At 46.6% G+C, this 16,151-nt stretch overlaps 1 protein-coding gene across 1 annotated transcript in view; it reads left to right on the top strand.

The window, feature by feature from the left end:
* The window catches only part of NAPRT (nicotinate phosphoribosyltransferase), a 1,537,890-nt gene that overhangs the window by 266,054 nt on the left and 1,255,685 nt on the right, over positions 1-16,151 (top strand). The window contains exon 3 of the mRNA XM_069621760.1: positions 5,624-5,706. Within this exon, the coding sequence (XP_069477861.1) occupies positions 5,624-5,706 (83 nt within the window). The remainder of the gene's footprint in view (positions 1-5,623; positions 5,707-16,151) is intronic.

Below are 16,151 nucleotides of genomic sequence, written 5' to 3'. Positions count from 1 at the left end.
CTACATTATGTGCCTCCCCATCCACTTTTACTAAAATCTTTTTTTCCAACGACAACTCCCTCGATCTTCGGGTTTCAATAAAGCTGGAGATCGAGGGAGAGGTAGACAGGCTCTTACCTTCTATCCTCACAGCGGCAGCCGAAAAAGGCTGCCGCGGTGAATTTACTTTCAGTTTCATGTCAGCGTGCATTACGCATGCCAACGTGAAACTGAAGGTAATGCAACCCCTGGGTCATCAGGACGGACCTCCCCCTCATATAGCCCGGGGGATGCATTACAGTTTTTTGCCTAAAAGGACAAGTTATCTCGTCCTTGGCAACATAGAGGTAATGTCAAGGACGAGATAGCTTGCCCTTGGCACTAAAGAGGTTAAATTTGCTTGACTAATGGAGCCACAAATACATCTCTCAGCCCAATCGTGTCAGTGTTCCATCTGCCTAACTTGTCTTCGTGTCAGATTCTGTCTTTAATTTGCGCCTGAGTTTGTTTGTTTATTTATTTGTATCGCGCGCCAGACCCAGAGGTATCGGGGCGTGACACAGGGCGCAACACAGCTTACGTTTTTCATTTTTCGGTCTCGGTAGGGATCTGCAGAGAGGCACTGAACATGGTAGATGGTGTACAGCGAGTGGAATAACACAGTTCGCTCATAAAGATTGTCAGGGAGTTGCTGGGGGTCTCGGGAGGAGACACGTGGGCTTTAAAGGTGCATGGTGTTCAGTGCAATAACACGGCTCTCATTTGTGTGAAATATATCAAAAAATCTTTTTTTTTTTCTTTGCGTTTTCTCTTAACTTTGCTTCTCTCTTCATATTCTTTGGGGGGGGGGTCTAGTTCTGTTTCACACATGAAATTTCGAACACCACTTGTAATACTTGATGTGCATGAATGTTTGTGATTTACGAGGGCGCTAAAACTATAGGTTTGATGAGACAGCCTTAAGAGAGATTAAATATATCCTAGGTAAGAAAGTGGTGTACACACAGGGTTATGAAAGCACTTTGCACCATAGGAGACCCGCAGAAGGTTTAGAGGACTCTGCTGAAACAATCCAGTTCAGGAATTTCACTAGGCAATCCCCAGGAAGGGAGATTCCAGAGGTGAGTGCTGTCACCAGCAGAGAAGGTTGCACTTCTGGATGGGCTAGTTCTTCACGGGAGCCGTAAAGTCATGGAACAAGCGAACAAACCCTTGCAGGCAAGGTGGGCGATCCCATCGAAGGATAGTAGAGTGAAGGATCTTCACCGGAATGCCTTTGAGACCGCTTATGGACTAAACTTGAAGATATGGGCTGCCCCTGGGGACTACTTTTCTATCTCAGACTTTTACTGTTTATCAAAACACCACAGTTAGACTTAAATTAGATCAGGAAGGACATTTGACTAAACAGGTGCAGCAGAATAGGGGGGGTAAAACAAGGGTGCGTTACGGCACCACTAGTTTATAACCTATGTGTACATGATATACCAATGGCATTATCAGCTGCGAAAAATTGTCCCCCCAAAATGGGAGAATCCCCTTGTGTAGTGTTAGCCTACGCGGACGATCTGGTCATACTAGATAACACCATAAGTGGACTGCGTAGGTCTGTGATGGTATTGTGGCAATATGTCAGTGACAATGGTTTAACTATTAATTTAGAGAAAACCAAAGTACTGAGATATACCTACAAAAGAGTTACCCGGGTCAACCTGGTGGTGGGTAATACAACTATAATCTATGCCCCTTCTTATTATTACTTAGGGGTAGAATTTGAACCCGATGGGGATTACAAGGTCTGTAGACAGACACATACTATCAAAGCAGCCCAAGCCACAGCTCTGATGGCCAATTTCACCTGTAAACAGGGTGGCTTTACGCTATGGGCAACATGTCAATTATATGTCCAAGTGTTTATTCCCATGATTACCTATGGCCTGGAGGCCTTGCTAACCTTTGATCTGGCTTGGCTACAGGTCATCGAAGGTAAATTCTGGCGACGGATCTTCAAGTTGCCCCCTGGTGTGCCGATGGCCCTTTTAAGACTAGAATTAGGACTTCCCTCCCTAAAAGCGGTGGTATTAAAAAAGAGAGCAGGGTTCTTTCTGAGCATGATTAGTGCTACCTCCAATCCCTTATTGACGGCAGTCCCATCAGGAACTAACTAAAAGTTACATCACTGGCATATTTTTCGAACCCATGATAAAATGCTTAGCGGTGATAGGCTGGACCCACAGAGGAGTCAGCTTTGCGAAGGTAGTTCAAATTGCACTTGGAAGGCGGGTTGCCTTATATTTATTTATTTTACATTTTTAAAGCGCTCACACATCCCGCGGGCATTGAGGCACTGTTACAGAAATGTTTTTTTTAGTAATTGTTTTTTTGTGTCTTAGTTGCATATTTATAATGCGCTTAAAAACCCAGAGGTTTCTAAGCGCGGACCTGGGGATCGAACCTGTTGCTTTGTGTAGTCGTCTTCCTTCCAAGGCCCGCACGTTGCCGCTGAGCTATCCTCCCGGGATTGGCTAGAGAATTTTGCCCAGTTGAGCACATTGAAGAGCTATCAGTTTGTTCAGTTTAGAAACTATAACTTCATGCAGCCACAGACTTATTTGAACCTCTGCCCATCTAAAAGGCTCAGACGATTTATCATTCTTCTTAGATTGGAACAGTTACCAACTATGATGGTCTTGGGGAGTTGAGTAAAGATTCCCACTAAAGACCGATTTTGCCGCCTTCGTAAGCAAACGGACAAACTAGAGACAGCCAGACATTTATTAACTGAATGCCAAGCCATGACTAATGCTATTCAGTTGTTACTCAGTAAATATGTGCATAACCTGGAAACCATGAAAGATATGTCCTTTTGGTGTTATTGTACAAATTCGTGGAATATGAGCTTATTAATTGCCCTTTACAATATATGGTTAAAGGTTGAATATAAATTAGGAGCCATGCCATGAGATCTTGATAAGATAGTAATAATTTTGCCTGCTCTAGGGGAAATTTTTGGTGATGCGATAATACTATTGTGGATATCTACATTCATTGAATGAGTTCATATAAGAACCAAAGTGGCAAATTAGCTCACGTAGGAACTAGTTTATTTTTATTTTATTTTTATGAAATTGTAATGCTATGTGATTCATTGGATAAGTTTTATGTATTTTATATTTTTGAAGTATTAGAGTGTGTGTTTAATTGGTGTATATTGGGATATGATGTTTAGTACATAAATTGTTCAATTGTTTTGTTATAATGGATTATTATTTGTATAATATGTGTAAAGTTTGAGTTTTCTTAAACTAAATCACATTAAATAAGTAAAATTACTAGGGTGGCTTGTGTTGTATAACAGTATGGACAGGCAGCTGGATGGGCAGCATTTGCAGCAGTTGTGCTGACTGGATCACGGCAATGGACATGATCCCCTCTGGTCAGGACAGAGGCAGGGTTTTGCTGTCCGTTTCAGTCCCAGGAGATGTTGGTGCAGCGCTTTTATGGTCATATTTGGGTCACTCATTTTTCTTTATGCTTCAGGAGCAAATCCCAGCAGTTGTTATGGTGTAAATACCTAATGCAGAGGATCTGCCTGTTTGCCAATGTAGGGGTTAGTGGTTACCCCTACCCACTAATCATACACATATGCATCCCTCAAACATGGGTTGGCCAGCCAATCAGTGCTGGATACTACACACAAGCCAGGCATTGCCCCTGACAAAATTAGGGAATTTGATTCCAGAGGAATTCCCGACATCCAACCCCTCCAAATACTTGTAGATAACACCTGTGAAGCAGGCATGGTATCACAATTTAAGACACATACACAACATGTACATGTTTCGAAAACCTTTACTATTTTGGACTGCTGTTGGAGACTTCCTGTCTGGCCCTAACCCTATAATGGGAGTAGTCTCGACCATAAAAGTAAACCAAATAGTCCAGGTCAGTCTGTCACATCAAAGAGAATAATCTGTCTCATAAATCTATGTTTGCCCTCACGCTTTTCAACAAATAAGTGTAGGGACATGTAGGTAAACCAAAAAGAGTGTATTCAAAAGTGGCAGAATGGCTATGAAAGTGGTCCTCCACTCCCTTCCCAAAGTTCCGGTCACTGGGTTATTCACAAAGTTCTTTAAGATGGGTAGAAGGCACAGTTTACCAATTTCTCACAAGTTCTTATAGGCCTCATCTACCTATACGGCTTAAAAAGCTTGATACTTAGGAGTGACAACTTTACTTATCTTCAGTTGGGCTTTCCTCGTCCCACGTGACGCTTCTCAAAAATTGCATTCCATAACAGAAAGTTCTTTCTCCTTCTTATTTGCTCAGGCCCTTCTAACCCGACTCTTTAATTCATTCAGTGTTCAACGAAAACCAAGCACAAATACATCTGTGTTTCACAATCTTCTTTGAGTCAGCTCCACCTGATAAAGCTCCGGGAAATCTCCCTTCCCCAATCTTTAGTTCTAGTGCTTTTCGTCTGTTAGAGACTTTCGCTACTGCATGGTACTATCACCCCTAAGCATGACCACTCCAACATCAGGGTTCAATAATATTTAACAGCTGCGCTTAGTTATAAACCTTCGCAACCACACAGTATTGGCACCCCTGTGTGTGACCACTCCGACAAAAACGGTTTCTCTTTACAGTTCAGTTCCAGGTTATTTAGGTGGCCTCACAGCCTCCTAATTGCACACAGCGAACACCCTTCGCTGACAATCTTTAACCTTCAGTCAGGCCAGTAACATTGTTCTGATGTGTGTAATTGAGTTCAAGTGTCTAACTTTGCCTGACCCTATTAGTGGGACAGGTCCATTGACCAGTATGGGTGGTAATCCTCAGTTTCATTCTTCTTCGTCTCAGTTGTAGGTTTCTCGGAAAAAGGGGGAGGAGGTATGGGATGTGCAATAGCCATGAAGGCAGAGGGAATATGGGCTAGGTATTTGTTAGAGACAGTGGGATACCATGTCTCGCCCTCAGGTGCCTCGTCCAGGGTATCCTTCCTTGCTTGTCCACCCCCAGGGTTGGGATCCAAATGCGATGGCCCTCCCCATGCCACCTGAATAAGGGATCCCCGGGGAATAGGTCGTGAAACACCCTTCGATTTTTCACACACCACACTTTACTTTGTAAGCTTCCAGACGCAGTTTATGTAACCAAATTAAGCCTACATGTTAATTCCCGGTCTTCACAAAATCACACACATGGGCAACAAAGTATAGTTGCCTGGATTTCACATCCCCAGAGCCTCTATTTTGGGAACATCTCTGAAGAAAAGGCCATTTGCTCATGCAGCTACTATCTTATAATTCACTTGCATCCGCACAACTGTGGGGATCATGATATTGACCCTGAGATACTATGGAGAACTTTGGTGGTAGCCCCCAATTTTTCAGGGGCCAAAGGGTTCTCAAAAGGCACAGACATAAGAGGCTCATCCAGAGTGTGATCTGAATGGAACTCACTGGGGGGAAATGATAAGGACATTACAAAGTGAAGCAATAAGTTGAGAAAACTCTGAACATAGGCAGAAAAGGTAATTTCTCCCTTACCTATCTGCATATATTTACAGAGTGAATGCAAAACAATGTTATAGAGAGTTTTGGTGTCTTTAACTTCAACTGTGGCTGTCTTCTTCCAGGAGCCATTAATGCAAGTGAAAGGACCGCTCCTGGTAGTGCAGCTCCTGGAAACAACGCTACTGTGCCTGATCAACTTTGCCAGGTGAGAGTCCAGCATCTCCAATGTTAATGAACAGATGGACTTAAATTCACTCCACTCTCTCCTCCCCTTATTGGAGGCTCAGGAGTAAGATCTGTAGCATTAAAATCTGTAGGCATCTGAGTTGTTAATATTGATTGCACAGAAAAACTTCCCAGCATAAGTGGCAGAGAGTAAACCATAATTTAATGGCCTATATGAGAAACCAGATGGTGTCTCACCCGCTAGTGCCCGGGGATCTCTCTCCCAGGTGGCCAGGGCACTGCCACCGCCTTTGGATCCAGACTCTGGGGGTGGATCAGTGCGGCAGCATCACCTGTGTGAGGGGTCTTCGCGGAGTGGGGGTGAGGCAGCCGATGGTGAGATGCGGAATTCCCCCCTTTTTTGTACATCCAACCCCTCCTATTTTGTAGGATCCGATGACCCAACTCGCCCCTGCCCCCATTTCAGCACAAACATTAGGCCGAGGAAGAGGGCGACTGATACTAAAAAGACTAACTCTTATGCATCGTACTGGACATGTCCCGCTAATCGGGTCAGGCAAAGTCAAGGCACTTGACTTCACGTGCATAGACCTGATTCCATTTAGCTCTCCTCACACAGATAAAAGGCGGAACCTAGAGACAGACTGAGCAAGGTGGAACAGGAGTATAAGCAGATATTCTGGGGTGAAGGCGAACCCACTGGAGCAGAGCGACAGACTAAGGGACGAGAGCAGCGGGCCGAAAACTCCCAAGACATCCCTACAAGAGGTCATTACCTCTACAAGGCTGCGAAAGACACGTGGAGTAGGCCAGATCCCAATATCGAAGACTTCATTTTGTTCCGAGGACACCAACGACCCTCCCGGATGAACGACAGGTTCCTTGATTCGTGAATTGAAAATTGAAAAGCAAGAGAACACTGCACACAGCCAGTGAGTTGGCAAGTGACCTGAGAGACCGGTGTGTGCTAAGAAAGATTGAAGTTTGCAACAATATATCGCAAGTGAAGCCGGCCCGCGTGTGGATGTGAGGCGAGGAAAAGCAGACATGCAAATTAACTTTAAAGCAAGAACATCTGTGGTATCAGCGACACTGAGTAACAGAGTGGTCATGCAAAAAAGGAGTAGCCCAGTCAAAGGTCTCTGTGAAAGGTGCATTGTTTGAGGCGATAAAAGTAAATGAACTGTAAAAGCAAACATGAACAAAGTTAAGCGTGAGAAGGGGAGAGGAAAAGCTGATCAAAGAAATCTGAGTCAAAGTGGTCCTGCGGTGGTCTGTAACAGAAGCCCTGCACATTCGATAGTCTTCGACATCCAAGGGAGACCAGAAGTGTAAAAGCTTGGGTAAGGACATTGCACTTTTGAAGAGGTCTGAGCCCGAAAGAGGGGGAAGACTGGAACAGGAGTCTTTAACATGGAAAGTCAGGAGGCCCTCAATCCACCTTCTTTTTTTTTTCTTTTTATCTTTTTTTTTTGTTTATTAACCCAATTAGGGCTTTTTACAAAATCGATGGTCCATGATGAACTGTCTTTTGTCATGCCGCGGCTACTCAATACACCACTCTGAGTTCTGAAGGTCGGGTTAGAGGTCGCCAGCCGACCAGCTTAGAGAAGGGCCAAGGGCACTTGCTTTTATAAGGGCTACTTCTAAGAATTTGGCGGCCGTTCTAGACCATCTTGTCGAGTCGCCAGCAATCAGTCGGAACCATATAGTTTCTTAGTCAAGTGCCCCAGGGCAAGTAATGAGTGGTGCCAGGTAAGCTGTCTCTCTGCCGATAGTGCTGGGCAAGAGGTGAGGAGATGGCGAACTGTCTCTACTTGATCGACTTTGCCGCAAATGCGGCAATTTGATGTTGCTGAGAGGGCACTGGTGGCCAAAACTTCTCTGGTGTGAAGTAGATTTAAACGGGCCCGCAAGAATAGTTTTCTCAGTTTTTTTCTCAGGGAATTTTTCACAATATCTCAGTGGAACCTTTAGGCAATTGTGTGTGGGTGGCAGATCTTGTAGTGATTTATACTGGAGTATTGTTTCGTTTGTGTTTATCCAATCTTGCTGTGAGAGTTTTGACTTTACTTGGCCAGGATTTAAGATGAGGAGGTCCTTGTTAAAGTGGACTTCTTCCAGCTTTCCTTCGATTTTTTTGCCCATTTCAATCCACCTTCCAAACAGCATCCAAGGGAACGATTACCAGATGGGGGTAGTACCTTGCAGTCTCAAATCCTATACCAACCTATACGCTTGCATGCTCATTTGGTCAGGGCCAAGGTGGCGGCGGTTGCTTTTCCGTAGCATGTCCGTTGGGATCTGATTGCAGATGCGCTATGTGGACCTCTCCATTGGTTTTCTGCAAATACTATTGCGTGGATCTAAGCCCAAGGGCAGATGCTTAGTTTGAACAAGCTCTCTTGATAAATCTTTTCAGTTAAAGGTGGAAAGGGGACAGGACGTAGGAGTTAGGAAAGTTTACTCACCATAGTGACTGCTGTGCTAGTAAATAGCCCCCTTTCCTCCAGATGTTGGCACCCACCCGTTAAGTGTCTTCGCTTCAATGAGAGCCGACCTCAATGGATGGAAAAGGACTGAAGGGCGAGGCCCAGAGCCAGGATTTGGAGAGGCAGGGCCTGTTGCCATGCATGTGCAGGGCATGGCATAAAAATAAAATAACCCTTTTTTTGGGTGATTTGCGCATTGACATAAATGTCCCTAAATCCAAGATACTTGTTATTAATCAATGCAGGGCACCTGCCGGTGTGGTTCTTAAATAGTTCTAGATTGGAGGTGGTCTCAGAATTTAAGTATCTAGGTGTTGTTTTAAGAACAAAGACATCTCTTGGTTTAGCAAATCAGGCACTTAAGCTCAAAGCTATTGCTGCTGCAACAAAATTGTGCATTTTGGATAGGAAATATGGTAGTTTCTCCCTTGGTCTACGGAGCGGAGGTGCGGGAAGAAGGGCTACTTTGGGCCAGGTTTGAGTCACTTATATGGCAGCGACCGATGGCACTTCCATTAGGTCCCCTTATGGCGGCCTTACGTCATATCCTCGGCCTTGTTTCTTTAGACGTATTGGTGACTTGGTGTAGGATTCTTTTAGCTAGGAGTATTTTTGTACCCTCGTGCTTTTTCCCTTTTTGTGCACCTTAATGCTCTTTTTATGGTGGGTACCTCTGAATTCTTGGATTCAAGCTATTTTAGTTACTATGGAAGCAAATGGTATACTGTTGGAAGATTTGGAGTATACACCTTCCAGGGTTAAGGTGAAATTATTTGAAAATGCCTGGATCACCAATAATGACTGTCTTGAGACTTATAAAATCGTCTCTCGATTCTCTTGGGTTATGAAACCATACAATCGAATTCAGAAATATGAGAAGATATCCATCCAAACAAGCAAAGGAGTGTTGGCTGCGTTTTAGATTAAATTTGCTTCTGACTAACAAAGTCCTTGGTGCAAGGAATAGATTGGCGAAGGAACAGAATAGTATTGAGACAGTTAAGCATGTAATTATTATATGTCCCTTTGCAATCCAGACCTGCGGCATCCTCCACTTCCGCGGCTACACAGGTCCTGGGCAAAGAGGATAAACTTCTTGACTCCCTTGGGAGGAAGATTTTTGCTAACTCAGCCCTGCAATTGCGGCAGGCAAATGCAGAACTGGTGTTAGCGAGGGCGAATATGAAAATGTGGAAAGGTCTGACGGAGTTTGAGGAATTTATCCCCGCTGAAAAGCTTGAGGACTTTAAGGCGGGCTTGTCGGATGCCAGGGTCCTGGCTCAGGATCTGCTGGAAGCGGCGGCTCATCGCGTCATCACTTCGGCTTGAATCTTATGGTTGGTGTGGATACTTCCCGTCAGGCTTGGCTGCACGCCACCAAGTTCTCTAAGGAGGTGCAGGATAAGGTTTTGGATCTGCCGTTTGACGGCAAGGAGCTTTTTCATTCCACAATGGATGTGGAGCTGACCAAAACAAAGGATAGCACCCAGACCACCAAGTCCTTGTCTGTCCTGGTGAAACCACCTTTTAGGACACAGAGACTGTTGTCACAGTCCCGGCCCTCTTTTGGCATTAGGGGATTTCTGGAATTCCCGCCAGAGGCAGCAACGGAGTCGATATTTCTCCCGCTCATCAGCCTCCTCCTCAGGTTCAGGTGGTGCCGCCACCGAGAAGCCAGCAAAATGAGGGTTCTCTGTGCTCGCACGAGACCCCGGTGGGAGGACACATTGTGTCTCATTGGGAGGCATGGCAGACCATTACCGAAGACCGGTGGATCTTGTCAGTCGCTCGGGCGGGTTTCCGCTTACTCCTTCCCCTTACCCCACCCATCAATCCTCCTTTCCAGCAGTCGGCGTCGTCCTCCCTCAAGGCCGAGATCCAGAAATTGCTGGATCTCAGACCGGTGGAACCTGTTCCCCTAGGGGAGCGAGGGGAGGGCTTCTTCTCTCGATGTTTACGGTGCCCAAACCGAACCAGGCTGGCCTGCGCACCATTCTAGACCTTTCTTAGTTCAATCTTTTCCTACCCCCAAGAGAAATTCAAGATGCTCACGCCTGGTCAGATAAGGTCCTCTTTAGAGATGGGCAATTGGCTCAGCGTGGTGGACCTTCAGGATGCATACATGCATATTCTGATCTGGAATCCACACCAGAGATGCCTGCGTTTCTCTGTGGGAGAGGAGTATTTCCAGTTCTGAGTGCTTCCTTTTGGCCTCAGCTCGGCTCCGTGTGTCTTTACGAAGAGGATGTCGGTGATTGCAGCTTATCTTCGTCTGTAGGGTATCCATGTGTATCCCTATTTGGGCGACTGGCTGTTGCGCAGCCTTTGCCCGCTGAAAGCCGCGTGCAATCTTCAGTCTCTCCTCCAGCTCCTGTTCCATCTTGGGCTGTCGGTGAACTGGCGGAAATCTTCCATGACGGTCTCTCAGGACTTGATCTTCCTGGGTTTTTGCTGGAACACGTTAGACTGCAGAGTTTACCTGACCAAGGACAGAATGGCGGATCTGTTGGCCACCTGTCAGATATTTACGCAGTCGGAGAGCATGTCAGCCTGGTGGTTCCAGAGGCTTCTGGGCCTCATGGCCTCTTGTGTACTGACTCTTCCTCTTGCTCGACTCATGATGAGGCGGACTCAAATGGCTCTTCGGAGCTCTTGGCGTCAGGCGGTGGATACGGACTCTAAGATGGTTTTGATTCCGGCTTCCATGAGAGCGGACCTGGTGTGGTGGTCGTCTCTCAGCAACCTGGCGGTAGGTGCAGCGTTTCAAGACCCCACCCCGATGGTGACAGTCACGACGCATTCCTCCCTCTTAGGGTGGGGTGCGACGTTGGATCTTCTTCAGGTATCGGACCTTTGGTCGCCCCAGGACAAGCTCCTTCACACGGACAATGTCATGTCAATGTATTACATCAACAAGCAGGGGGGCATCAAGTCTCCTCCTCTTGTGGATCTGACCATTCAGATTTGGGAGTGGGCGGTTCGGCATGGTGTGTGGCTGGTAGCAGTACACATTCTGGGCCAGCTGAACTTCACGGCGGATGCCCTCAGTCAGCAGACGATGGTCAGCTACGAGTGGGAATTGAAAGTGGAGATCCTCTCACAGATATTCCAGTGTTGGGGCACTCCAGAAGTGGACCTCTTCGCGCAACATTGGCAAACAAGAAACTTCCTCTGTATGCCTCCAGAAATGGTCTGGGAGCCTCCTCTCTGAGGGATGCTCTCGAGATTCCTTGGCACAACATGAGGGCCTATGCTTTCCCGCCTCTGCCTCTGATTCATCGGATGATTTGCAATCTGAGGAACACGATGAGCTGTTCTCTCCTGCTCATAGTCCCGTGGTGGCCGGCCAGGTTCTGGTTCTCAGAGCTTCAGCATATGTCGGTGTGTCCACCGGTCAGGCTAACGGTGAGTCCCGATCTGCTTCACCAGAACGATCGTCGGCTGTTGCACCCCTCTCCACAATCATTCAGCTTGGTGTCATGGTGCCTGAGTTCAGGTCTTTAGAGCATCTCAATCTGTCGGCTGATAACATGCGAATAATTCAGGCAGCCAGGAAGCCCTCGACGGGGTCTCAATATACGAGCAAGTGGCTTTGATTCTGCCACTGGTGCTTAGCCTCACAGCTGGGCCCCAGGGTGGCTACGATTGACACAGTGCTGTCCTTCGTGTCTCACTTAGCAGAATCAGGCGTTCATGTTCTGTCATACAGAACTTATCTTTCAGCGATAGGCGTCGACCTATCTACGGACCAGTGCTCCTATTCACTGTCAAATCCGGTGATTAAGAGGCACTTTGCAGGCTTGACGCGTCTTTATCCCCCTGTTCGCAAACCGCATCCGATGTGGGATCTGATTGTGGTCCTTAACGCTTTGTGCCATAAACCGTTTGAACCTATGGCTACGGTGGACCTTAAGCACGTTTCGTGGAAGGTGTCTTTTTTGGTTGCCGTTACCTCAGCAAGGCGTGTGAGTGAGCTCCAGGCCCTGTCGGTGGAGCATCCCTTCTTGGTTTTCCACAAGGATAAGGTGGTCCTACGGACGAATCCCTCTTTCCTGCCAAAGGTGGTCTCTGATTTCCATCTAAATCAGTCAATCTCCCTACCGGTCTTCTTTCCAAACCCTGCTTCAGAAGCGGAAAGGGTTCTACATTGCTTGGAAATTAAAAGGGCTCTTAAGTTCTATCTGGACAGAACATCTGAATTGAGGAGCTCTTCTCAACTATTGGTGACTTTTGGTAACCCACAAGGTAGGCAGGCCTCTAAGGCGACTATCTCCAGATGGAGTGTGGCCTGTATTACGAAGTCTTACACTGTTCAAGGTCTGCAGCCTCCTAAAGGTATTCACACGCACCTGGTGCGGGGCAAGGCAGCTGCTGTTGCCTTTCAGAAATATGTCCCTTGCGAGACCATCGCAAAGGCGGCTACATGGGCCTCCCCATCGGCTTTTAGTAAACATTATTGTCTAGACCTGAGCTCCAGATCTGATGCTTTTTTGGCCAGGCTGTGCTGAAGAACCTTTTTCAATAAGGGATTTTCCATCCACCCGTAGTTCCTGTGAGCAGTGCTTGGGAATCTCCCATAAGTATGGAGGAAAGGGGACGGGACGTAGGAGTATAACTAGGTTACTCACCGTAGCGGCCACCTTACTCCTAGTCCATAGTCCCCTTTCCTCCATACGCCTGCCCGCCGTCCCCTCTAATAAGGTTCCTCTGGTGTTGCTTAAAGGTCTCTGACCTGGCGATAGAAAAGGACTGATGGGCGATGCGCAGGGTGGAGCTAAGATGGGCGGGGTTACGCCGCATGCAGTACCCCGCAAAAAAGAGAGGAAGGACTAAAATGTTGATGCTTTTACTAAGTGCTCCGGCCCCGTCCCATAAGTATGGAGGAAAGGGGACTATGGACTAGGAGTAAGGTGGTCACTACGGTGAGTAACCTGGTTATTCTCCTGTTACTACCTGGAACATAGTGCTCCAGAAATTTAGAGTGAGCTGGAGTTTTTTTTATGGATATTGACTACTTCACAACGGCAATTAAGGTTCTTCTAGTTCTCTGAGCCACTGAACATGGCCATCCTTTCATCTTTTTCTCTAACTGTTCATCTAGGTCTGGTGCTTAATGCCGCCCCTACTTCTCCGGACTTTGCTGCTTGCTCTTTCTCTGGATGCCATGGAGATAATTCAGTTGGCTAGGAAACCTTCCACCATTTGGTGCGACTACCGCAACCTTTCTTTTGTCCTCTGGACAATCTTTTATATTTAGTTCTGAGACTATCAGTACTGAGATGCTGTATTTATTTGTGAATTACCTGTATTGTTGCAATTTCACACATCACCTTAAAGTGAAGTGCATTTGGGATACTTTGTATCCTTATATCTTTATATATTCTGCAATGGCTTTTTGGTTACTTTTACAATGTAGCGAGGAGGAGATGGTGACAGTGGATATTCATCTACCGAGTTTTAAAAATGTTACTGTAGCACTTTTGCATTTACCGCAAATGGCTATGTAGTATGGGTAGGACCCTAGGATTGCTGTGCCGCAAGGCTTTTGGTCATCTATGGACATTCTGTCCTTTGGCCTTCTAACTGCCATCTTTGGTACGGAATTGCCATATATGGAAAGCCCTTTCCCAGGGAAAGCTGCTTCTTTCCCAGGCTAAGAGGCACTTTGTGTGTGAGCCCGGATGTGAGGGCTGGAACTGTCTGGTCCCAGTACACATCGAGGTGCCTGAATGTCTGTTGCTGGGCAGATGCTGTGGGCAGTTTGCTATCCATGGTTGCCATTGGCGGTCTTGAGCGAGCTCTCTGCCCTAATCTTGGAAAGCAGGGCTCTTGCAGCCATTCGACAGATCATAGGAGCCCAGACCCCTGCAAAGAAGTGCAGCTTGCTAACAACTCTGCAGCTGACCAGCATGAACTCCTTTGAAGCCCTGCTCCACTGTCCTGATATCAAGAAGTAATTTGTTGATACTTCGACCCTGGACTGGTAGGAACAACCATTCTCAACCACTGTTCGTGGATCCGTGCCTTATGAGACTTCTGAAGTGTCCCTGGACCAACTGGTGGACTGACCAGTTTTCTCCTGGGCTACCTTGCTGCTGCCGTCACCATTCCGTCACTGCCACCATTCCGAGTGCATCCTTGGAACTTGGAGGATTTTCAACTTGTGTAACAAGTCGCCTGCTCCTGCATTGTCAGCCTTCTTGCATTAACAGAAGCTGTGCTGGGCCTGCTCCCTTGTTCGTCCACTGAAGATCGCCTGTTGATGCCTGATCATGTTGACTCCCATTGTAGCTTGTCTTCATAGCTCCCTGGAGGTGTCCTGAGATGGTCTGCCCTGCATTTGGGTGTTCTGCTGGAATCTGTATAGAACTGAGTCCTAAGCACTGCTATCAACGGAAATGAAATCCTATGTCCGAGTGATCTCTGCACCCACGACCTCTGCGTGGGCCTCCATCCAATGGACTAAACACAGACAGCTATGTCCCCAATGCTATCCGGAACCCCCACAGTGGTCTCTGGAAGAATCAGACTCAGGGGGGTAAGCTACAATACCTGTTTCTGTCCCCACCCTGTTCTCCATAGGATTACTTGGTCGTAAAGTCCTGTCACATAATCCCTCTCTTATGACTTTAATCGGTGGAGGGCCTGATCAAGGATCTCTTCCTAGGCCTATCCTTGTGACTGGGATTGAATGCATTTACTTACCTGAACTTTATCTAACTTTTTGACTCTTTTAATTATAAACTCTGGCATCGCCAGTTTCTTAATAAACACACTTGTGAAGTTTAAACTGTGTAACTTGTGACTTTTGGGCACCAGCCCCAAACCATTTTAGGATTGGACTTTTTAAGAGCTTGGGAATCTGTTCTATGGTAATTGTGAAGTCTCTTTACTACTTTCTATGCATGTAAGTACTTACCTGTGGTTCACTGGTTATTGAAATATAATACTTTATTATACCTCCTTAAGATTAATGTATAGCTCCTATTTTATGGTGTTGGTGTGACAATATCTGACTAGATGTTTTTACTTGCTTGTTTTTACAGTGTGTATTTTAAACGTCTGTGTCGTCCCTTCTTCCTTGAGGAGGAGGAGACCTTTCCCATGGGTCCAGGGCGGTGCATCCATAGTACAATAGTCCCCCTGAGGGTGGTGAACCAAGGGTGGATCACGTGGGGAACGAATCCCCCTATGGGATTAGGGACGATCATCAGGGAATGTGATATCACCCCGCTTTGCCTCACTCTACCCCTTTTCCAAGAGTAAGCCCTACTATCCCCTCCCTCAATACAGATAACATATATTACTGTCAATTTAGCAAAAGTAACCTACATGCGAATGTTGAAGACCTAGACAGTATTTACTATTATGCATACAGCCAACCTGACCTGCATGATAACAGTGAAAATACATGCAGCCAAAGTGATGGGCATAACAACACTGAAAAAGTATATAACCAAACTGATATGCCAACACTGAGAATAGGAAATATTGTGCAGTTAGGTTGAAGGACGAAACTGTAACGAGGAAGATGGCTAGGAGCACAGAGATCACTCGCAAGCAACTGAACGAGCAGTCTCTTGTCCAAAGACCCACGATTGGCTCGAAGGAATATATAAATCCAACGCGGAAGTTCCAACTGAGTTCAAGCTCAGGCTCAACCAGAAGTGTCAGGAAAGGCGCGAGAGAGGGGGACCAGGCAGTAAAACCGGACGTGAGACGAAGTGTGGAAAGAACGGAACGTGCAACCAGGAAAGAGCCTTAGTCTGCAGAGGTGCTGCAGACCCCACTGGACGCCCGAATGCTGCCAGAGCCTCCTGGAATGAGACAGCTGCCCAGGGACCATAGGGACCGCCAAGGAGAAGGCAAGCAGGTACACGGGTCACCCAGGAACTGTAGAAGATCTGGGGAAGCGTAGGGGTAAGGTAAGGAACTGGCGAGAGACTGTCTTGGACCCTACACCAAACAAAAG

The sequence above is a fragment of the Ambystoma mexicanum genome, chromosome 5q (assembly GCF_040938575.1).
Source record: "Ambystoma mexicanum isolate Mex_15411 chromosome 5q, UKY_AmexF1_1, whole genome shotgun sequence".
Taxonomy (NCBI): domain Eukaryota; kingdom Metazoa; phylum Chordata; class Amphibia; order Caudata; family Ambystomatidae; genus Ambystoma; species Ambystoma mexicanum.
The sequence above is the reverse complement of the archived record's forward strand: the minus strand, read 5'-3'. Positions and strand labels throughout refer to the sequence as shown.